Source organism: Thermobia domestica, chromosome 3 (assembly GCF_964235325.1).
Source record: "Thermobia domestica chromosome 3, izTheDome1.hap1.1, whole genome shotgun sequence".
In the NCBI taxonomy this organism is placed as follows: Eukaryota; Metazoa; Arthropoda; class Insecta; order Zygentoma; family Lepismatidae; genus Thermobia; species Thermobia domestica.
Genome location: NC_137456.1, coordinates 22,746,194 through 22,772,094, shown reverse-complemented (window position 1 = coordinate 22,772,094; position 25,901 = coordinate 22,746,194). Strand labels below are relative to the sequence as shown.

At 36.4% G+C, this 25,901-nt stretch overlaps 1 protein-coding gene across 1 annotated transcript in view; it reads left to right on the top strand.

Annotated features, from left to right (window-relative positions):
- The window catches only part of LOC145680230 (transcription factor SOX-10-like), a 256,148-nt gene that overhangs the window by 216,770 nt on the left and 13,477 nt on the right, over nucleotides 1-25,901 (top strand). The window contains exons 5-6 of the mRNA XM_081750546.1: nucleotides 13,545-13,646; nucleotides 25,024-25,182. Coding sequence (XP_081606672.1) covers nucleotides 13,545-13,646; nucleotides 25,024-25,182 — 261 coding nt within the window. The remainder of the gene's footprint in view (nucleotides 1-13,544; nucleotides 13,647-25,023; nucleotides 25,183-25,901) is intronic.

The window sequence follows — 25,901 nt, the reverse complement described above, 5'->3', positions numbered from 1 at the left end:
CTTCATTGAAAATACATGAATAAATATACAGGGAGACTGCAAGAATTTGTGCAGTATATATGAAACTTTTCAAGAAATCTTCCTGAGGTAATATGTACAACTATGCCCAAGGTTTCCATTATAATCCACTGTACTACATTATAGTACAAAAGTAGTGTTCACTCAAATGTTATGAAAAAAAATTAAACAATCTCCAACAATATTCATATTTGTAAATTATCTAGTAAATTGTAGTCTTCATTGTAAATACAAGAATAAATGTGCAGGAAGACTGAAATATTTTCCCACCCTTATATCACAGATATGAATTACTTTTCCTGCAGGAAATATGTACAATTAACTACAAGGACACTATTATATTACATTGTACTAAATTACACTGCAAAACATAATATTAAAAAATGCTACGAATAAATATTTGAAAGGTTGCAAAAATCACATTTGTAAACAGTGAGTGTTTTCGCAAAATGCAAGGTTTAATAGGTAGGCTATTGGAAGACAGTGTCCGCTGTTTATGTTTGAGAAAATAAATTCTGTTATTGTCTCTAACATGTATAGGTGTGCGCAAAGTGTACATAATAAGCCATGCACATGATTGCCAGAGAAGAATTAGTAATAGAGTTCTTTCTAATAAATTGTGTGTTTGCTTTTCAAAGTTACATGGAAGGAATAATACCGGTTGAATTGAAGTATGTGTTGGTAACAGGTGTCTGCTGTAAAGGGAAGTGAATTCCTGAAGGAATAGTTTTCTAGAACATGACACCTCATGGCAAAGGCCTGACCGGGGGCCTGGGGGCGGAGCCCCCAGCGAGCTTTAGCGAGTCTCTCTACTAAAGCCGGAAGTGATATAAATCGTCTACCACTTATGGTTTAAATAATAATTGAGAAAATATGATACCATACGAACCAAAATTCTTCACATGGTGTACACGTGACATTTCTACTTATTTACGTATAATACTGCCTCCCAATAATTGAAACCAGGCTTGTAAGTGAGATACTAACCAAGATCTATGGCATCTCGATTTTTGTCTTTGCTAATGAAACTAGTCTCCACCAGCATTGGGCTGTATGAGGCATAGATATACTGTTTAACATTTCAAATCGAGGATTTTTTTTTTTTTTTTTTTGCATTTTACTAATAACAATCAATATACGAGGGCGGTTCAGAAAGTAATGACCTCCAAGCCCAGTAATTGGCTAATAGTATTGCAAACATTCTGTACTGTTTATCATTAAAGCACTGATGTTTAAGGTATAGAATGTTACTTGTTTTACCTTCCTATCTCTTCTCGTTCTAGAGTAATGGAAGAATCCATGGCTTCCAGTAGTGACGTCCAGCTGAAATAGAGGGCTCTCATTGAATTTCTGACTGCGGAAGGTTGTGCGTTCAGGAACATTCATCGCCTGCAACGGCTTTTGGATACACCATTACGACCCGGAAACGAAGCGTCACTCGATGGAGTACCACGACACGTCCTCTACTTCGTCCAAAAAATTCAAAATTGTCCCATTTGCTGGCAAAGTGTTGTTGACATTCTGCCTCATCCTGCCTATAGTCCGGATCTTGAGTCCTGCAACTTTTGGCTCTTCTCCAAACCTAAGGATCACCTTAAAGGCCAACGCTACAGTTGTGACGCGGAGGTGGAAGCTGCAGTTCGGCAATGGTGTCTCCAGCAGCCACCACAATCCTTCGCCGACGGCATGAAAAACCTTGTTTCGCATTGGGCAAGTGTGGTGCCCGTAATGGTGACTATGTTGAAAAATGATGGCACCATTTGTAGCTGACATTGCAAGCTTTCGACTGATACCTGTTACGATGCAATCTGTCAAACACAAATAAAGGTTATCACCTTGGAGGCATTACTTTCTGAATCGCCCTCGTATATTCCATGTAAAGTTGTAAAAAACAAAATAATAAATAAATAAAAGAAGAATATTTTCTTCATAAAGGACACGTGTAATTACATGGATGTTGCTATAAGTAGAATAGTTGCTCACCAATATTTTTCACTCGTACAAAGCCTGGGTAAATGTGAAGCGAACATTCATCCGAGTTTTAGTCGGATTGGCAAACAACGGATAATGCAATGATAATGCTAAGGTTAAATGCAGCAGTCTTCTGTCTCAGGGGCGGATCCGGAAGGGGGCGATTGCCCCCCCCCCCAGAAGAGGAAACTTTCTTATTTTATATATAAATAAACCCACCCATAAAAAGTTTGGAGCTCTTAAAAGTAGCTCTAAGTAGCAGTATTACTACCGATCGATCCCCTTCCCAGAAGTCCGTCCTGGATCCGCCCCTGTTCTGTCTTGAAGGCGAACATTATTTTTTTCTATGAAAGTTCTTCATAGATTAAAGGTTAATAGTGGGAAACATTAAAATTATAGCCAATTTTGCAATAATGTTAAAGATCAGAACGGCATATATCAAAGTAATGTGTGAATATATATCATGCCAGATATGGTATCTCTCGCCTTGCGATAATTAAATACAGTAAAGCCACGATTATCTGCGGATCGGATTTCCGCGAGTACAGCGAGAAAAAACTAATCCTGGTGCAAGCCCGTAGCCAGTCCAAAAAATGTAGGGGGCGGTAGAAGTTAGGGGGGCCGATCCAACCATATTATAGTTCATTTGCAAGCCTACCGTGAAAATTTTAGGAGGGGCCAGTAAAAATTTAGGGGGCCTGTCCCCCCTAGACCCCCCCTGGATACGGGCCTGCCCTGGTGCAGTCACGCTTAATTATTTTTCGTAAGTAGTCGCTGCAGACTGATACTTGGCATGCAAATGAGTACTGTATGTTCTAAAACATAAAAATAAGTTGTATTTAAAAAATAATTATTTCCAACAATAGTAGGACCTATACGTTTGGAGGTATAATTCTACAGCAATAAGTAGAAGCCGATTTCGGAAGGTTTGAACAAGAACTTTACACAGTAAAAAATGGTTGTGTTAATTCAACTCAATTTTAACACTGGGCAGTGGTTCCAGCGTAACTACCACTATGCGGTGTTAGTTCAACACAGACCCCGCGGTGTTGGCGTTTAACACAGGGGGTGTATTACGTCTTTAACACACAACAGTTTTGAGCGGTGTTAAATTCGGATCTGTGTTAGTATTTTCGGTGTTGATTCGACACCATGTTAGGGTCGGTAGTATGGAGAAAAGTGTTGAGTGTTACTTGTGACGGTGTTGCACCAACAAGAAGAAAGTAACACAGTGTGTAGTGTGTTAATTATTTTCTGTTAATATTACACCATGTCAAGTATATCAATATAACACAGTCTCTGTGTTACTTCAACATCATTTTCTTATTATTTCAAAACACAATCTGTGTAAAACTTCAAGGTCAAAGCCGTGTAAATAACACCGTTTTGGTGTTAATTCAACACTCCCTGTGTTAAAATTCAAGGACAGACCACCAGATTAACACCATTTTTGGTGTTAGTTCGACTCCACTTCTGTGTTTCTATGACACCTATTTCGGTGTTGAAGTAACTCCGGGTGTGGTGTTGATGTAACCATTTTTCTGTGTTGGAAAACCATGTGGTGTGCATGCTTACGCTTACCGAAGATTCTAATTTTAAAATAAGAATAGTAAACTACAGAACACTTCATATAGAAAAATCTTCATAAAAATTTTTTTCGTCCCCTCCAACATTTATTGTGAAGTATTTCTTGATGGTGCGAACACAACCTTCACCAACACCTTGTTCAATAATGATAGGAAACTCTTACCTATATGTTACAATATGTTTGCCTCTTAATCGGGATTCTACTTGTTGTCCGCCATTTTTGAAGCTCAGTCCTCGGTCTTGACTGGTGAGTCCTAGTGCAGTGTAGAAGTGACACAATAATAGGATGTTGTTTCTCGCTGTTGACATATTTCTTCAGAAACATTATGTAAAACAATTGAAAACACATCGTGCGGTTTGCATGTTGAAATTTTGCGTATGCCTGGATTTGTTTAAGTAATTTTTTTCTACTGTGTTTGTCTGTAGCTTCAATTCATAAGCTGTTATAATTAGATGCCCAACATTTTTGGCAATCACGCAGAAAACAACACCGAAGATTCTACACTTGTGTTAATTTAACACACAGGCTGTGTGTCATTTCAACTACCGGCATTTGATACACAACTCCAAATGGAGAGTGAGTTGCTGTAACCACCTGTTTGTGTTATATTTTAACACAATCGTGTTATTAACTGACCAGCGAACGAGTGCGGGCGGCCGGTTTGGGAACTAAAATACAAACAACAGTATTGCTAACCAGATTACTTGTAATTAATCTATCACAGTTATTTTTGTGTTGTTCATAATAAACCACTTCACGTATATGTTCAAGTTAAGGCAAACACTGTTTCAAAAGTTATGTAAGTTATTTCCAGAACATTTTAAAGGACTTGCAAACAAAGTACATACAACCTCCACATTAATTTGGCAATAACTTGCGAATAAACTAACTTCAGTGTTGTACAAAAAAAAAAAAAAAAACACTAAGAATTTTGTAGCATTCGAATGTAAGTAATTCCTACTTCTCCTATTAGCAAAACCCCAAGTTAATCTTTGTAAATCAAAGTTACATTTTGGCAACTGTGTTTTCATTGTTTAAAGCAAGTTCTATTGTGTAGTTTTGAGATAAGACGTATTCGAAATTGAGACCGAGTTGGATGGACCATGTGATCTCCGATCAATTGTCTAAGCAGCATATTGAGTAACATTCTTTTGCATTGAAATTATTTTCGGATGTGCTGAAGTCCGGTCAGAGAGAAACTGAATTTTTGACCGCCCCACTCCTAACCACCTCTGAAGGAGACTTGGATCCTCCCGTGATTGAGATGGTAGATAAAGATAACTTTCTCTGATGTCTAACCTGTCATTATTTAGCATGGTTTGGTAATTTAGAAATCCAGTATTTCTGCCATATTTTAAAAACTTTATTTAAAAGAAATATACCCAATGTTAAATTGCGGGCGGTAGGTGAGCGATTAAAGTTTAAGATTGATACCTAACAATTGAATGTTCCTTATAACTCCAGCGAAATTCAGAAAAAAAAATAATTACATATTAAAAAAGAAAACATACAAAACACATTTTCAGGGTGCCTCTCCCAAGTTTCAAAATTATTTTGTGTGTGAAAAAAGTTAGTAGAATTAATTCTTTGTCACCTGAAACCTAGAGTCTGAAAGAAATTCAGACGTAGTTCAAGGGGAATTTATGTATTCATAAATAAAAGTTGTGAATTTATTATGTGTTGAAGCAATGATACTTACGCTTACATTACTCATACGCTGATGTTTTATCAATACTTTTGTTCCACATTTATCAAAAGGCTGGATTTCGATAATAATCCTTAAAAAAAAAAAAAAAAAAAAAAAAATGCGTTGTAATCAAATTTTACAAGTCAATCCCGAAAGGCAAGCTATCCACTAGCCCTTTAAAGAAAATGAAGAAAAAATTCTTCTTCACCTTCTTTTTCCCCAAAGGGTTTATATTCATTAAAAAAAAATGAAATGAAATTTCTTTAGTTTAACGTCCCATGATTATGCTCTTTATGCTAAAGGAGACAAACGACTAATGAAAGTGAAGGATTGTAAAATTAATTTTTGGGCTCTCATTGGGATATCAACCCAAAACAACATACAGCAAAGGCACATGCGCTAGCCAATAGATCAACAAGGAGAACTTCCACAGTTCTCGAGTGGAAACGTATCAGAATTCTTCCTTGGTTAAAACTCGAGTAAATTATTATTTGTCAACCGACAAACGTACACTTAAAACAAACACAAGAATCGCGAGCTTTAACTTGATTTAAACTTACAGTTACAAGGTATTGCGCAAGTCTCTAAGCTATCAATCCTACATTACTCTTTTAGTCACTGGCATCGTCATTCCTGCGTTTTACAGGTTGCACCTGTTCTATAATGAAATCGAATAAAACGTATTCAATTTTTATACACATTTACGTGTTATGTTGTTTTTAAATTGTTAATTTCCGTGCATATGTCATTATACACAATACATCTGCATTATTGCAGGAATGATGAACCATTCTTGCATTCAATAACTACTATATAGTTTATGGCGTTCTTTATTGAGCGCAAAGAAATAGGCTACTTGATAACATGTAAACTGGAACTTTCAAAAATCGTTGAATACGCTGCAGAGTGACGCTCTCCGCTCCCCTGTCCCACCGCGCTTACCTAGAAACTGATGTAAACACAACAGCAGCGCCATCCTTCAAAAACCGAACTAATATCCTGGTCAGGTAATAACACATAGGCATGTTGTTGAAATAACACTACGATTTTTTTATTTTTATTTTATTTATTTATTTTTTTTTTTTTTTACAGTGTAGGAATGATTTTAAAAATTGATCAAAAGATTGCGATCTTGGTTAAGAATTTTAGAAATGATTTTTAAAAATGCATCAAGAGATTGTGATCTTGACCAGTAATTAATTTTTGGATCAGGGGCCACAAAATTTTTGAACGGCCCCTAAATGGAATTTTCGTATTTTCTACGGAATAAGCACATCATACTGTGTTAAATGATAGTTTGGGTTTGGCTACAATGTGTGTAGTTTTGCAGATATAACGGGTACAAGAATATTTTTGATTGAAATATATTGGATCTTTTGGTCCAAAAACGGGATTTGGGAAGAGTGATTTGTGAGATAGTAAATTACATTCATTGTCCACTGCGGAGTGAGAATCTACGGGCGATCACTGGAGGCTTAACTAGGATTTTTTTCTTTTAATTTTCGAGTCATCCACGATTTTCGCTATCCGCGGTGTCCTTGCCACCCCATTCTGCGTATAATCATGGCTGTACTGTATCATAAAATTTGATAGAATCGTAAAATTGGCAACATAAAACCGGATGGATTATACTAAAATCAGAGGACATTGGAAGGAACAAGGTCTTTCATTTCCAACAGAAACAGAAATCCAAAAGTAAGATTTTGGTGCCAATTCTCTTACGTCAGTCTAGTGTGTTTCTTGAAATAACAAATGAATTGTTGATAATTTTGTACATATACTCATTCTGTTGTATATAAAATATAGCTCCTTAATTTAGCTCAACATCATGTTACACAAGTTAAAACAACAGGGCAGAAAATTCGGTTCTAATTTTAGAATTATAATTACCGCCCTCTTTTATACTCTGATGTTTCTCTTTGAGGGGGGAAAAAACAGCTGCAACTTGAAGACAGATAAGAATATAAACTATCTTAGGTTAGTGTTTCCTTTAGTTGTGCCCCACCCTTTTGTGTCTTTCGGTACTTGTTCAATGTTTAAACTACGTACACCATGTTTCGAGGACCACTTCTCAGTTTTCGAGAGGCATTTCTTTTCTATCTTTTTTTTCTTTTACTATTCTAATTATATTCATTAACAATATTTTTCTTTTCTTTTTTTAAAAATTTAAACTGGGAAATAGTGAATGGAAAATGTTATTTCTTTAGACGCCCATTCAAGACTTTCACAACGGTAGTTCATTTACCTTCATTCTTTTTTTAAAAAAAAAAAAGTAATAAATAAAATTGTTTTAATTATCTTTTATTTTTAAAACTTATTATTATTATTATTATTATTATTATTATTATTATTATTATTATTATTATTATTATTATTATTATTATTATTATTATTAATATTATTATTATTAATATTATTATTATTATTATTATTATTATTATTATTAACTAGTTTCGTGTATCGTATATTTATTTATTAATTTACTCCTACAATCTTTTTTCTCTCCTCAACCATAGGTTGGTGGGCAACATGGAAATTTTAAAACTTTTCTCTCGCTTGGGAGAGTTGTTTTATACTTTGATAAGGTTTCTTCTTCGTAACTACTACATTAAGATAGATATATTATATCCTTGGTCTTCCTCTTCCTGGTTTTCCTTCTGCCTTTCCCTTTATCAGCACGGTGATCCAATCGTAGTGCCGAATAAGATGACCAAGCATGATGTTTCTTCTTTTTCCTATTATCTTCAGTACCTGTCGTCCTTCATTAGCTTCCTCTAGTACGTCTTCATTCCTTTTCCTTTCGGTCCATGATATGCATAGCATTCTGCGCGAACACCACATTTCAAGTGCTTCCAGCTTGGATATTTCAGCTTTTCTCAATGTCCACGTCTCTGATCCGTAAAGCGCCACGCTCAATACCAGTGTCTTAATAAATCGTTTACGAACGTCCAGTGACACATTTCTTGATGTTAGTAGTCCTATTTTCCTATTGAATGCTTGCTTAGCCTGTGCTATTCTGGAACTTACGTCTTTTTCACTTCTTCCGTCCGAGGATATTAGACTTCCTAGACAAGGGAACGTCTTTAACGTCTTCGATTTTCTCTCCCTCTAACCACACGTTTGCCCCTTCTTGTCCTACTCTTGTACAGTCCGCAGCAGAGAACCTGCAACATGATCTTGTAAGTTTATTGTGAAACGACGAAGTCTTTTGCTCCAAAATAAGTGTGCAGGGGAGGACGGCGAGATTTCTCCTGGCGTGATTCGTGCCACTTAGACGTTATGTTGATTCCGTGCGCTGTTAGGCGTAGTCTCACAATAAATTTTTACATGCTCATGTTGCAGGTTTTTTGCTGCGGACTGTACATTTCATCACTTTGTTTTTTTTTCCTTATTTATCTTCATTTTGATTTTTTTTTCAGTTGTTCGTTCAGGTTTGAAAGTGCTCCCTGCAAATCCTCTGCTATCAGTGCTATGTCATCAGCAAACCTTATTGTGCTGCTGTAAACCTGTCCATTTACGCCTTTCTTGATTTTATCAAAGAATGTGTTCTTCATACCCTCTTCTATATAGACGTTGGAACAGGAAAGGTGAAGGTCCACATCCTTGCCTTACCTCTTTACTTATTTTTGCTTCCTCCTGATCTCTTTCTATTTGGTTCCTGTAAATTTGGTATATTATTCTTCTGTCTCTGTAATCTACTTTCAGATTCTACAAAGCATTCAACATGACTCTTACAACAGAGACACGTTAATATTTTCGTGATGTATTTTGTTTCTTTTCATTTATTTATTCCATCTAACCAATACATGATGTTTGGGGGTTTCAGTTCACATATACATAGAATTTGTATAGAAAGAAAACATGATATGATGTACAGAAATGATTATAAATGTAGAGAACATAGTTTACATTGTTACACAGATATTCCTAGCTATTCTTTTACACTATAAAATTCTTTCTTTATTAGATACGTTTTCAAGTTTTGTTTAAATTTATTTAAGTTTTTTCTCCGTTTTTCTCCATTTCTCCGGATTCAACTTTGAGCCTATGCTCAGTCCCTCCTTAATTTTAACCAACCTATCACCTATGATGCAATAACTATTATTCCACATGAGATTTTAGGGTGTCTTTCAGACACTCCCGACTCCAGTCATTAATCTTACTATCTTTCTTCTGTTCTGTAATCACTCTCATTATGTTCTTTTTCCTTAAACTTGAAAACATGTCTTTCACATCAACATTAAATATGATATTTTTTTACCTCTAATCTGTTCTACTGCCTCCAACCTTGTTTTTCAGTTCCATCGAGTTCTTCACACTAGGGATGGCCACAAAGTTCCGGTTCCGGCGAAACCGGTTCCGCGAGACCAGAACCGGATCTTAGGAACTGGTTTGACCTGGATCCGAAAACCCGGTTCCAGAACCTAATCTTAGGAACCGGTTCCAAACCTGGATCCCAAAAACCAGTTCCGGAACCGGATCTTTTAGAACCGGATCCATTCAGAGCCGAAAACCGGTTCCACCAGGAACCGGTTCTGGCCATCCCTACTTCACACTATTATTTTCTAATTGCCCTTTTATCACCTTAACCACTTTCTTTATCTCTTGCTCCAGTCGTTCAAATATGGAACTGAAGAGAAGGTTGGAAACAGTTAAACAAATTAGAGGTAATAATATTATGTTCATGGTTTTTATCTATGCATTTTGATGATAGAACTTAGATGAGAGGGAAGAGAAAAAGATACGTATAAAAAATAAATAAAACTTAATAACTCTTGAACCACCCGACTGATCTCGATCAAATTTCCAACATAGATGACGTTCGAGTCTGGGTAGTTTTTTATTATTTCACTTTAACGGTAGAACTTAGGGAAGGGAAGGAGGATGAGGTTCGAGCCCGGGATGGTTTTCATCATTTCACTTTGACGCTGCAACGTAGGGGAGGGGGAAGGGGAGATTTATATAAAAATGAAAATTCAATTGACTGTCTTTGTGACTTAATAACTCTTGAATCACCTGAACGATCTTGATCAAATTATCAACATAGATGAAGTTCGGATATGGGATGTTTTTCTATCATTTAACTTTGACAGTGCAATTTAGGGAAATAGCAAATATTTAAAAATGATCGATAATGACCGATATTAGTGTGTAATCCATAGTTTTGGGGGTCATTGAGATGACCAATGACACTTCTGATCGCGTTTAAATCCAAATTCGGTCCCGCAACTTGGGAGAGGGTGGATATATATATAAAATGATCAAAAATAACCGATATTAATGTCGAATCCATAGTTTTCGGGGTCGCTGAGACGAATAGTGGTACTTCCGATGCCGTTTAAATCCATGCCACTAAAAACAAAAACAACAGATTTCATGGGTACCAAACACACGAGATAATTAGTCGTGCATTTAAATTTATTTTTCTAATCTAGCGAAGTTTGTAATCGATGTTAGTATAATATAAAATGAAAATATAGTTAAAACATCGGTCTATAAATAAGTACAGTGGTTAAGTACATATATTATAGAAATTAGTTAAACTGAGATTTGTGTTCATTAATACGAACAGTGTTGTATTCAAATTGAAATATTTTGTATTTTGAAATGAAATGAAATGAAATCTTTAGTTTTACGTCCCACGATTATGCTGATTAGGCTAAAGGAGACGGTGATGATGAGAAATGAATGAAATGGTGGAACGAAGAAAGTGAGAGGAAACGGGAGAACCCCGAGAAAACCCACGAACACGGCGTTTGTCTACCACAAAGCCCACACGGCGCGAGCTGGGATCGAACCAGGAACTCCAAGCACCGGAGGTGAACGCTCTACCACTGAGCCACCGCCTCCCCCCCGCCACTTTGTATTTTGAATAAAAAAACATGAGAAAATACGAAATTTCGTTTGTATTATTCTCTGTTTTCTAATTGCACTTAATATATAGTTGTAATTTTCCCGAAACACAGCTTCTATTGGCGCTTTCCGCGTTGAAAACGGCATCGTTTGGATTGCAGACGGTGCTCCATCGTCTCGAGTTCAAACAAACAATCTCAAGGTGTATGGGTAATTTACATTCGTTTGCAATTCGCAATTCAGATGTGTACTGGAAGTGCTCCAATTAATTTACACATGCTTGGAGAATTCGCATTCGCAATCACATTCGGATGCAATGGAGGCGCTCCCTTATGGGTTAATATTGGTACTTAATAGTGTTTTCATGCAAGAAAGGATCCTCTTTTCATTCAGGAGGCAGTAAAGATTTCCAGTTAATTAGGTGGTATCACTTAATGTTGTCCTGAGTGAAGAATTTGAATGAACTAATAATAGTTGTTGTCCATAATGAGTTATAATTGTCGAGTGCTGGGATTTATTATGTAGTATGTATATCAATCAAACGATCTATGGATCAGTGATTTATTTGATTGATTGATTTGCATTTAAATTCTCCGTCAGTAACGAGGCAATATAGGACAAGATCTACAAGGATCTGAACCACCATACAGGGTTATTACAAATGATTGACCCCATTTCATAAATTCGTTGTAACTTTATTATTGGTCTTTCTTGGAAGACGTAATGGAAAACTCAATCCGCCTTATGCAGAGAAGTTTTGACGTATGATTAGCGTCATACTAAAGGCCTGACTACTGCAGGAAACATATGTTAATCGAACTCCTTAGTATGGCACTAATTACGTATCAGAACGACTCTGCATAAGGCCCAATAAGTTTTTAGTGACGTATCACAAGTGCTCTATATGTGCCACACCTAGTAATTCTTAAATATGAAGTCGATAGTCAAGTACTTCCTACACTCACAGTCAGTGCACCATATCCCTATCAATCCATTGGAAATCACTGTTGATGCGAGCTCTCAGTTCTGTTAGGTTTGTTGGTACAGGAGGCGTAAACACTGTAGGTCTTATGCAGATTCGTTCTCACGCGTGATTAGTGCCATACTAAAGAGTTTGACTAACATATGTTTCCTGTAGTAGTAGTCAGGCCTTTAGTATGACGCTAATCTTACGTCAAAACGACTCTGCATAAGGCAGTGTATCTGTTACATAATCCCACACAAAAAAAATCGCATAGGATTAGGTCCGGAGAGCGTGGAGGCCATGACAGGAATTGCTGATCAGCATCCCCACCATGACCGATCCATTTTTTTTTCTATCTGTAGGCCGACCTGTTGATTTTCTCTTCCAGAGGCACCCTGAAGCACTAAACTGTGTATACGAGCGCCGAATGGACATAGTAGTTGGTGGATCTTTGTTGAAGAACTTCGTTCGGAAGTTTCGCTGCACTGTTAGGACAGGCTGATGTGAATGAAACTCCAGCACAGCATAAGCTTTCTCTGCGCACTGTCGCCATCTTGAATAAATGCTCACTGCTGCAATCTCGTGGCAGAAATCAGAAGTTCTCGTGACAGAAACGTTTTGAATTTTTCAATACGTCTGCAAAGTATTGTAATAATAAGTCGAATAATAAAGCTACAGTGAAGTTATGAAATCAGGTCAATCATTTGTAATAACCTGGTATTGTGTTCTATTATATCACACGTGGATCTATTACGCGAAAGCCACGTGCTCTACCTACTAAACTAGCAGGCAGTGCTACAGAAGACGACGAAAAATGAGCAGTAATGAAATGAGTGGTGGAAGGGCAAAATATGTAACATCCATACTCTGAAGAATTGTTAAAACCCGCAATATTACATTTACGAATAAGAAATGTTATACTTACACATTGAAGCAGAAATTGCTTAGGATACCAACCTAAGTGCTTTGCCGGGAAATGGGTCAAGATAAAACTAATATTTAAAAAAAATAATAATATTATATTAACTTAGCTTAATATTTCGTGCATCTCACTGGACCATTCCTCAGTTGTACAGTAAGACCGTTAAGATTGTTATTAAGCAGGAAAATGCTATTTACTGCTATTGCAAGGATAAAAATCAATTTTACCATTTATTGTTACTGTCTTACAGAGAAATAAAATCAAAACTGCATTTTCTAACTAATAAATAACTAAATTAAACGAGTAACATAAAACGGTGAATGTTACAGATTTTCAATTTTCCATGAAAGTTAAAAAAAATCACCGTAAATTTTGACAATTTGTTAAATTTATTAACTATTTGTTAAACTGATTAATTATGTAATAATTATAAAAATTCTTAACTACAGATTTTATTATAAATAATTAATCATAAGTTTTAAGTTAAAAAAAAAAGAATATATATTTCATAACATTACTAACATTGTGTTTGATTCTGCAGTCTAGGTGGTGGGGTTCACGCAACTGGAGAGAGTTCCTCTGCCCCCCCAGGTGGACCACCAACACCTCCTAAGACGCCGCAACAAGTACTAGGAGGAGCCAGGTAATGATACTTCTGTACAATCATTGATGGAAGAAAAACTAAATATATTTAATATACAAAGTATACACAGGGTAGCTGGTAATTCGACCTATTCCTTTAAAGGGGTTATTCTGTATAACTAATTTGGAACAAATTTGTCCCTATGAACTGGGATTCGGAATCGCCTCCCAAAGTTTTTCGGTGGAGTTACCAACCACCCTATATATATATATATATATATATATATATATATATATATATATATATATATATATATATATATATATATATATATATATATATATATATATATATATATATATATATATATATATATATATACGAGGCCTGTCTAAAAAGTATCCGACCTTAATTTTTTCCACGCAAAGTAGTGATTCTCAGGCGGCGCCACCGTGCACGGTGGAAGGAGGAACCTTAATGCGCATGCTTGAATTTTTTCACCGCGTTCGCGTGTGCCAGTCGTGAGCTGGTGGTCGCGAAGTGAGGTGCTGTTGGTAGTGTTCGTCGGATTTAGTGTTTCTCGCAAGATGACTGAACGAATTGAGCAAAGATACTGCATTAAATTCTGTCAAAGGCTGGGTGATTCTCAAAGCCAAACAATTCGTAAGATTCAGCAGGTGTTTGGAGAAGATGCGATGGGTGTAACACAAATTAAACAATGGTTCAACCGATTCAAAGATGGCCGCACATCAGTCGAGAGTGAGCAGCGTAGCGGCAGGCCCCAAACTGCTCGGAATGCAGCTGTTGTTGAGCAGGTGCGAAATTTGGTGATGGCAGATCGCCGTTTGACAGTGCGGGAGATTGCAGAAGATGTTGGAGTGAGTAAAGATTCTGCACATGCAATTTTGCGTGACGATTTGAACATGAAACGAGTGGCTGCTAAATTTGTACCCAAGTTGTTGTCTCAGGAACAAAAAGACACCCGTTTTGACGTTGCACAGGACCTTCTGGACACCACCAACACTGATCCTGGGTATCTGAATTCCGTGATAACTGGAGATGAGTCATGGGTGTACGGGTACGACCCAAAAACAAAACAACAATCGTCTCAATGGAAGCATCCCGATTCTCCAAGGCCGAAGAAAGCGCGGCAGGTGCGAAGCAAAATCAAGGTGTTGCTGACTGTTTTCTTCGATGCCCGTGGAATTGTGCATCACGAGTACGCACCGGAAGGACAAACAGTGACAAAGGAGTACTATCAAGATGTTCTCAGGCGACTCCGTGACGCAGTCCGGCGCAAAAGACCAGACATGTGGACAGCGAAGAACTGGCACGTCCATCATGACAACGCCCCAGCACATTCATCCCAATTGATCCACACGTTCTTAGCCAAACATGGAATTACAACCGTTCGCCAACCTCCCTACTCTCCAGACCTGGCTCCTTGTGACTTCTGGTTGTTTCCAAAATTGAAGACGCCTCTGAAGGGAACCCGTTTTGAGAGTAGAGAAGACATAATGCGGAACACGACGACGGAGCTGAACAACATTCCAAAAGAAGACTTCCAGCGGTGTTTCCAGCAGTGGAAGGATCGGTGGGCTAAGTGTGTGGAAGCACAAGGGGCCTACTTTGAAGGGGATTAGGGTCCCAAATCTGTCAGGTATTCGCAACTATTTTTCTGGCCAAAGGTCGGATACTTTTTAGACAGCCCTCGTATATACGACAAAAATATTGTCAAATGGATGTCAACTAAATGTTATTCAACATATAGTAAATTTAAGAGGAATCGTGTCTGTACATTATGTATTCAAAATGTTGACTATTAGGTCCCACACATTCTTCATAGCGGTCCTGTAGGTCAATCAACATGTTAGTGAACACGATTGCTGGAACGACAAAACAAATGAGCGAAACTTCCCTCTTAACTCCGGTATAATGGTAGGAAGTTATCTATTTAAAAAAAAAAAAAAAAAAAAAGAGAGAGAGAGAGAGAGAGAGAGAGAGAGAGAAAAGTTTCCTTCAGCATATCCTATATGTAAGCATCTGGAGCTGTGATGTCAGGGGATTTAGAAGGACATGGAAAATCCGTTTCACGGGAAATCAAGTGATCTCCAAACTCTCGTGGGTAGAAGGACAAGTGACACACTTGCAGTGTGAGCAGTAGCTCCGTCTTGCTGCATCCACTGGTGTTCTAACGATAGATTTTTGGTGCGGCAAAAACCACGTAAATCATGCAAGAATGGGTCAATAATCAATTGTCGATTGATGTAGCGATCAAGGTACACATGGCTTTCATCACTGAATCATATGTTGCTGATGAAATCTTCATTTTCATATACCACAGCTCCAGAGCAATACAGTAGACGTGCGCACTCATCTCATACAGTGAGATGCTGCCCTACACCGTATTAGAGGAAATAGTGGTCGATAATAAACACCTTCTCCTCTATTATGAGTAACATTACCTTCGCGCCAACTGCACACTATGCTAGTCCCCACACAACTAAGCACACATGTGGCGCTCACAGCTTATATACCACACTGCTACTGCACGCAATACGTACGCGAATTTCAGTACTGTTTGTTTAGCCGAATACTGCACTTTTGTAATAGCTGACGAATGAACTACTACTGTTAAAAAAAAAAAGCCAAAAATCACCAGAAAGTCAGATAAAATTGGGTCATAAATCACAAATCTTTGTATTATTAAAAACAATAACTCCTTTATATCCAAGTGAATAACTCAAAAAAGTTGACAGTTGGTGTAGAAAGTGTTAAAATGACTACCTCATTTTATAAACTTTCAACAAGGGTACAAGTGTTGTCAAGTTTCGAAAGAATTAGACAAAAACTAAATAAATAAAATAAGAAAGTAATTTAAAAAATACACATAAGGCGCTGTAGCACTTTCAATTTGATTCGTAAATTCACTTCAGCGTGAGCATATACTCTGTGCAGTGAAATAAATGGGAGAAAGTTGCCAAGTAATCAGGCCTAATGAAACAAATCGAAAATACATTTACAAATCTACAAAACTTGTTTGAATTGCTTCCTTTGGTTGGGTATATAATCACGCAGCCTACGATATACTGCGGTCACTGTCACCAGTGTTGAGAGCGTGATTTTTAGGTGCTGGACGGCTGCCAAGTTCGTCTCTTTCAATCATTCTACAGATACTACCGGTGTGTGCTATGCGACCCCAAATGTAGAAATCACAAGGCCATAAATTTCGACTTCGCGCCAGCTACTGTCAAATGCCACGTAGACTGACCCATGTGAATGGATAATTGTTGTTCAGCCACTGTTGCATGCCTCGGTAACAGTGGATTGGGCAGCCATCATGCAGGTAAACTATATTTCTTCCTCTAGTTAGCGTCACAACCTGCAACAGCATGGACATTTTCTGTCTTAAAACATGCTATAAATGATGCAGTCTCTCTTGTAGCAGAAAGAATAGCGTATATTTTATGTTCTTATGGGCGCCTTCACTTTTCTAATAGCTGACGGATGAAATACTACCGTAGAAAAACTACCATGACTTGCGCGTAGCCGGTTTCATGGATTCGAACGTTTGTGGAGGTGGTCTGAAATCATGGCCGGCGCGACGTCCGGATTTCACACCATAGAACTACTACATTTGGAGTCACATGAAGACCCTGGTATACTGCACGCCTATAGCATCAGTTGAAGAGTTAAGAGGGACGAACTTGGCAACCACCCAGCAGATAAAAACAGGTTCTCATTGCTAGCGACAGTGGATGATATACGTCGTAGACTGCGTCCTTGCGTACGCAACCAGGAGGGCAATTCGAACAAGATTTCTAAATTTTAAGTTTAATTTTGATTTGTTTTATTAGCCTTGATTACTTTGCACATTTTTCTATTTATTTTTCTACGCTCAAGTGAATTTATTAAATTCAAACTTGTGCTACAGTGCGTTGTGTGTTGCTTTTCTATATAACTATCGAAAATTGACAACGTTTATACCTTTTCGTATTGCAAGCATATAGAATGATTAAGTCATTTTAACAATATTTATGTCAAGTGTCTTAGCCTTACTATTATTATTATTATTATTATTATTATTATTATTATTATTATTATTATTAGTAGTAGTAGTAGTAGTAGTAGTAGTAGTAGTAGTAGTAGTAGTAGTAGTAGTAGTAGTAGTATTTTGATATGAAAGAGTTTATAAAAATAATACCTCGATTTGCGATTTATGAGCCACTTATATCTGACTTTCTACTATTTTGAGTACGCTCTTTTTCCTTTCTGTTTTCTTTTTACAGTAGTACTTTATTCGTCAGCTATTAGAAAAATATCAATTTAGCGGTCAGAGTGGAGTAGTTTAATCACAATTTGCAGTTTTTAATTGTTAAGTTGACAAATCTAAAATATAATAATAATAGTAATTAAAAAATAACAAACCTGCAAATTACTCCGAACCTACTGATTTCTGATCCCTGGTTCTTAGGAACAAATTTGTTCCAAATTAGTTTTAGAAATAATCCTTTTTCAAGGAATAGGTTAAATTGCCAGTCACCCTGTATACACATTATGCTGATTTCCTTTGTCGTACACTGTACAGATTTAAATAATTAAATATATTTTTTAAAATCCTGTTTTAACTTTTATACATAAAATTATTACTATTATTATTATTATTATTATTATTATTATTATTATTATTATTATTATTATTATTATTATTATTATTATTATTATTATTATTATTATTATACTATAAATGTTTCTTTCTCACAAATAACATTAACCTTGTGTATGTATTATTCTAACTTTATCTGGCTCTTTAAACTTTAAAGTTGTTGTCTAAATCTTGTCTAAATCTTTAATAGCTTTTATACACTGTGTAATCTGTCCCAATATTATCATTTGCTACCCTGATTAATCTGGTTTTGCAAATGTCCGTGCCTATCAATTTACATACAATTAGGGCCGGCTCTACCATATGTGCAACACGTAGACTTGCACGAGGCGATAAGTTTCGAGGAACGGTAAAATAATGTCATAACTATATTGTTTAAAATAAATATTTCTTGTTGGAAACAAACTTCATGATTATGGTAGTTACATTCACTAAACTAACCTTCTATTTGAATATTACATTCATAAATCATAGTTAGGTCACATTAGTTCAAGGTCACATCGTCAGTGCTAAAACAAATGGCCAAACAAATCCCAGCATGGGTTGCTTGATTGTTTGTCAAATACAAGAACTCAATTCTCGAACAAATACCTGTTCCATTTAGTTAGTTATCATAGTTTTGATATGAAAACTAGTCTCGTCTTTGTCACAAACAAATTCCTTATCACTGAAGATAGAAACAAGTTTTTCTTTTATTATTATTTTTTGACAGATAGAAGGAAAATCAAGAATTAAAAATAAAAGAGCTAGTTGCACTGGGATTGCAAACTGATATATTGAGATTGAAGCTCGATATTGAATTGTATAAAAAGAATTACCAGCTTTCCTTTGCAAGTGCGTTTGCCTTATCTTTCACTAGCATAATAGATTATCATTTAAGGAATAAACAGACACAATGAGATTGTATTTGAAGTGTTTAGGTCTTTCTGAGTACGAGTGCCCCTTCCTCCCCCTTCGTTGTTCATGATGGGGTAGCGTACTTAAAATCATGTCTCCTAAGATTTGTTCTTTCTGGAGAAAGGGAGGCGGCAAATGATATAATTGCATAGGGCGGCCCTGTATACAATATGGCCCTGCATTGTCTATGGGTGACACTGTATTGATCAAGTATAACATTCTAGCTTATATGTTTATTTGTTTTGGCTGTTCCGGGCTTAAGATGTAAGTAAAAAGATATTAAAACATACAGGGTTTTCATAAAGTCTGGACGGATTTAATTTGCTTATAATTTTCATAAAAATGCTTATAATGAAATCAAATAAAGTGCAAACGGTAGCGGAAGGATTAAATTTTTAGTTGGCAACACTGTTAGATAAGCGGCAACTCTGAACACGTTGAGAGAGGGAGAGAGACGGCAAGGGTCAGTTTCTTGAATGGAGACCGTGAATGGAGATTCGTACCTGGATATGTTGCAGAAATACCTCATTCCGGAACTGGAGGCACGTGGAATCCAGAACGACATCGTGTTCCAACAGGACGGGGCACCCCCTCACTATGCAATCAAGGTGAGACAGTTCCTTAACGAGAAATTCCCTAACAGATAGAGGATGTGAAAATATGTATATGCCGCCTACGCGAATGTGTGGACGTAAATGGCGCCCAGTTGGAGGTGTGGCGGTGAATGAACTGAGCTGGTGCAGATTACAGGTAAAAATGTAATCCTTCCGCTACCGTTTGCACTTTATTTGATTTCAATATGAGCATTTTTATGTAAATTATAAGCGAATTAAATCCGTCCATACTTTATGAAAACCCTGTATAATAAAGAAACTAAGTCTACCAGAAGGATAACAAGAAGAAATAAAGTAAAAAGCAATGAGTTGATCAGTACGAAACTGCATACCTACTTTTGGGCCACCCTGTATAATGGAAAAGTATTTTCCACGGGATATTATCCACGGAAATTCCTATTTCTACCTTTGGAATTCTCGCATGAACATCCCGATACGGTTGTACGTCTATATCCAATTGGAAAGTATGTTCCCACCAGGAGATGAACTCATAACTATCTGTACCGGAGACGTAAGCAGTAACAATGCCGCTATTCAGTAAGTTTCTTGGTAAAACTAAAACTAAACAATACGAAACAAATGAGTAATCCTTTTCTTTGATCTGATATTATTTTGGAAATTTGTTTTTAAAATCTGGATTGTGAACTCCAAACAGATGAGATTTCTAGACGTTTCTACTTGTATATCTAGCTGTAATCACGACATCTTTTGATTTTTTTTTAAACCCTTGGTTTGTAATAATGACCACATTCATTAGTTGCCAAAGCCACACATGTAAAGAGTTCAACATTTCGCATATGCAACAACAAAATACGAAATCATCCGTACCTAATAGACAGAAAGAAAGAAAAAAAAAACTGCTAATATTATCATGAGAGTTTAAATAGTTTAAGCCTAATTTCAGAGATATGACTCACTCAGTTTGAGGGAGACAAAACAAGGCGTTCTTAGTTACGCTTCATTTGTTTAGATGGCTGTTGATTATGTGTGTTTTTTTGTGTGTTTTTAGCTTTGAACTAAGCCGTAGACGTCCATCAACTTGATGAGCCGTATGATTTAGGACTTGACGGACTCACAAAATTCAGGAAGTGGGAAGGTCGCAAGTGCGCGCATTGCGACGTTCTTTTTTCTTGTTTTCTTTTTACCCACAAGTCTCCCCTCGCCCAAAAAAACTCGCTTTTTCGATTCGCTGTTGTTTTTCTTGGCTGTGGCAATAAAGTATGTTTACGGATGGATTTTATAAGCAATGCAGTCACGAATATAAACTGGTTGAACTTTTTTTTACTCTTCTTTTGGGTGCGACAATCTGTTCTTTTTTTTTTTTACAATTCAAGGTACTGTTAGTGTTAATAATCCAAATTGTTTTCATTACTATCCCTTCCTCTACCCACAAGTGGACAGCCACAGTATATTTTCTTTCTTCTTCTTCTTCTTCTAACGAATAGAATAAAAGTATTTTTATTTAATCCCACTCTTTGTCACTAATGTTTAAATACTGTCCTGTACCTTACCGCCATTATTAACTGCAATCTAACTTCAACCCAAGCCCCCAAAAATGTTAAATTTATTTATTTTCTTTATTCCTTGTAAAAGAAAAGAAAACAGATCTTGCTCTTATATAGTGTATATACAATTCATGGTGATGATCAGGGCCCGGATCTTGTTGACCTAAAATTTTCTAGAAAGTGACCTATAAAATGACACTAAAATTCTTGTAAAATGCCCCTAAAATTCACAAAAATTGACCTTAAAACTTTTGTTTTCTTAAATCTTTATTTCGTAAAACATTAACATTTTTTTAAATATCCATTGGATTTTAATTAACGTTTGTCACTCATATTCAAAAAGTTTTGTTTCAGTTAGTTGCAGTCCATTGATCATTTATGTTCGTTGATCAGTCCATTGTACGACATTGTACGTACTGAAACCGTCAATTCACTCCCGAGTTGAAACTAGGAAGCACTCTTAAACAATAAAAGTTCGCAAGTGTAGACAACATGAGAATAATAGATAAATACCCTGTTTAAAATCTTTATACGCCTTCTAATTCATTTTTAGTTATTCATGTGATCACATCCTTTGTGGTCAACAACCCAAAACTATCCGTTCGGCCACCTATCAACCTCCACCTTTCGTCAACCAGCTACAGCTTAGTTTTCATTAGTTTGTTAAGAATGCAGTTTTTCCACCCGAATAGTCAGGAATCATGAAAAGAGATTATTTAACTCCGTCTTTTTCACATCCGTAAACAGTGTTCATTTTAAGATTTCCTTATGTAGAAGAAAAGGAATAAAAAGACCATAAGTGACCTAAAATTTACCTTAAAATATTAAAAAATGACCTGAAACTTCAAAACGGCAAAAAGTGACCAAAAGTTGACCCTAAAAATATATATTTTTAGAACCTAGAGTTGATAGATAACGTTTTTATTAGAATTTGCCTTGTCTTATGCGTAACAGAGAAAAGTTGACTTGTCAACAAAATCCGTGCCCTGGTGATGATACTACATCTATTGACATATAAAAGATAGATAATGCTACAATATGAAATTCAAGAATAAATAGACAATTTTGATGTGTATTCCCAGTGGCGGATCTATCCCGGAGCCAAGGGGACTAGACCCTTACAGTTTTTTGAGTGACAAAAATAATTGAAATCATTATTTATATATTTTTGACAGTTTATATTAAGGTGGATCACTACCCGGAAGTCAGTACATATTTTAGCTCATTCCCTTAACTACTGCGCAATGAAACGTTACATATTATAAATATTGTACTATAAGATAAAGTAATGTGTCAGCTACAACACAAGACACTGATTCATTTAATTGTATCTTCTGACATCGAAAAAGGGAACAAATAAAATAAAATACTTAATTCGTTTCATAATGAGCACACAAGATGGCACTTGCTCTTAGTTTTATGAAATGTTTATTTGTATGTGTAAGATATTTTAAAGTAACGTTCTTATTACGAAATAGATATATTGTCTGACCGTTTTTCGTGTTATGTTTCACATTTTATTTAAATATTAATTTACATTTAAGGAAATAGATTTTGAGACGAAACTTGCGCAGAACGCCATAATGCGTTGGTGCCAAATTTGAACGTTTAATTCCTGGATTTTAGTGTTGCAGTTCGAGAAGCGGGACTTAGCCGTGAATTGCGGTAAGCGTCGAAAACTAATTTCTCCAGTAAGTATCCAAACATAATTCCATGATTACTTTTTTTTATTATCTGACATCAGTAAGCACTTGACACTACCTGGCAACACAGCACTATTTAAGCAGCGTTTAGCATAGCACCGAGAACACCTAGTGATCCATCTCAAGCGTTCCCTTCTATTCTTTATTGGATATTTTTTTTTTTTTGAAACATTAGCTATAGTTTCAGTTGCACTTTTTCTGTTATGCAATGTGTAAAACGATACTTGAGGTCGACAATGTCAACATCCAACCTAGCCATAATATCCATGGAGAGCGTTAAATTGGAAACGTCTTCAGGACCCATAAAAAATTGTAAACTCATGATATATCTATCCAGAGGCGTCATTTCAGACTTCGCTTGAGGGGGGAAAGAGCACCACCGACATAAGACTTTCACGTTTTGTACTACTATATTAATAGACAACCTATTAATGTATATATATATATATATATATATATATATATATATATATATATATATATATATATATATATAGGGTGGGCCATTTTAATTAATCCACGGAAATATCTGAAAAATGATAAAACATAGAAGAAATGTTTCAAGTACACGTTATATATTGCTAAGGGGGAAAACCAATTCCGCCAAAAGTATCCCTCTCCGCCCCCCTAAATGGGGGTAACTTTGAAATGTCAAATGAGAACATGCGTCGAGTAATACCTCGTTCGAAAGGTCTTGGAAAACTAAGTAACGCTGTACCAAAAGATGTTCCATACTGTGCACCGGTTTCAAAATGGCCGCCATAATATGGTTCGGAAACTCCAGTACCCGTAGTGTGAAAATCATGGAAGGTAAATGAATGGAACAAAATTGATATTTCCGTAGATTAATTAAAATGGCCCACCCTGTGTATATATATATATATATATATATATATATATATATATATATATATATATATATATATATATATATATATATTAATAGATTGGGGGAGGCAATTGCCCCCTCTTGTCCCCCTAAATGACGCCCCTGTATCTATCATAGTGTGCATTCTGGCTGCCCCCCTTCTAGATCCGCCACTGCGTATCTGTTGTACAGACAATAGCCAGGAGCAGAGTAAGGGCGAAGTCAATGGAGCCCAAGCTCCGGGGCCCCCAAAAGTCCCTTTCTTTGATACTAAAATATAGCAATCAACTTATTATATTATTGGCTTCAGACCTATGCTATCTTTTTTTCCGCTCGTTACCCTCGCGGTATCGCTAGAGTTAAGTCTTCTTCCACCAGCGTCTTCACAATACTTATTTTGTGAGGGAGTGAGCTATTTTGGGCCTCTATTACAAACCAAATTATTAACTTGTGGTGACAATTCCTTGAAAATATCTCTGTCATTACCTAGAGCAAATCTAGGAGGTTTTCCAAATCTCCTTAACAACAAAACGCTCCTATTCAAATCGATTTGGACTCTCTGACATACTAAAAAGTCATTCCTTAACAACATGTCTTGGGGAAAATTACGTAACACGCGAAAAACATGATGAAATGTACTCCCATTAGTTTTGAAACGTACAATTGCTATCTTATTTATCAAAAGAGAATTATGAGCAATTCCTTTTATTCGTGTGTCGATATTCAATATCTTAGCCTTAGGTGAAACTAAAACTTTTAATTGTGGGTATAAGGTTAATGTGAGGCCCTTTGGTGTGGGAAACCCACAAAAACGATGTTGTCCACCACAAACTTACTTGGCCGGGGGTCGAACCAGGGACCCCACGCACAAGATATAAGCGCTCTGCCACTGAGCCACCGCACCTCTTGCTACAACATATGTAAAAATATGAACTTAACCTGGTAGACTAAAATAATATCATTATTATTACAATAAATTAATAAATGTGTAAAAAAAATAATAAATCATTGTGACACTTCTTTGAAAATCTCGAATCAAGATCACTTGAGGGTCCATGGGCCACATGTTGTAAAGCGTTGCTGTAAGTTATATCGTTTGAGAACAAAGTTAAGAAAATACTGTATTTGACTACAAAAACTTGCTACAAAATCGTGCAATAAAGTTTTTATATTCTTAATTTCAGAATGAAATCTCTCGCGTCTGGAGGTTCCGAACCGTCTCGTCCAGATTGTAGTTTCGCAAAACTCTACCAGAGGGAACCTGCGTCTAACTTATCCATGAACGAACAACTCAGGCAAAGTAACGAAGAAATAGTGGGGATGTCGGCTAAAAGTTATTCAAGGTAAGTTTTCTTTTAACAGAGAAAGAAATGTTTTATAATCTCGTAAAACGTGTAATCTTAATATTTCCATTGGTTCTTGCACAAGTAAGGGAAATTATCAGATAATTTTTGATGAAATGTTACACTGAGTTTGAACGTAGCTCATTGGGAACAGGGGCGTCGTTTCCGACTTCGCTTGAGGGGGAGGGGGGCAAGAGCACCACTGACATAACACTTTAACGTTTTGTACTAGTATACGGTATTTAGTGGACAATCGATTAAAGTATATGTATTCCTGAAACCTTGAGGGGACAATTTCCGCCTCCTACCACCCTAAATGACGCCCCTGATTGCGAATCATTTCCTAAGATGACTTTAAAGAGACTAATACTTTATAGATGACACGACATGTGACCTATCTTTTCAGTGTACAGGGTGGGCACAAAGTACCGCCACCCCCTTTGAAGTACTAAATATTCAAATTATGCTAATTTTAACTGTATATGTACACATCATTGAATTTTATGTATACTGGACACCTGTTGCATTAATATCTAAATGTCTAACACATCAGTATGGGTTGCATCGCGCTCCGAACACAAAGTAATATGTTGTCAGGTTCTGTGGGGCATTCTTCTCAGCATTGGAGTTATCCGTCTAAAATCAAGTCTTATAGCTTCTTTCAATTGATCAGCCGTAGCTGCAACAATAAACTTATTCTTGATGAATCACCAGAGTGA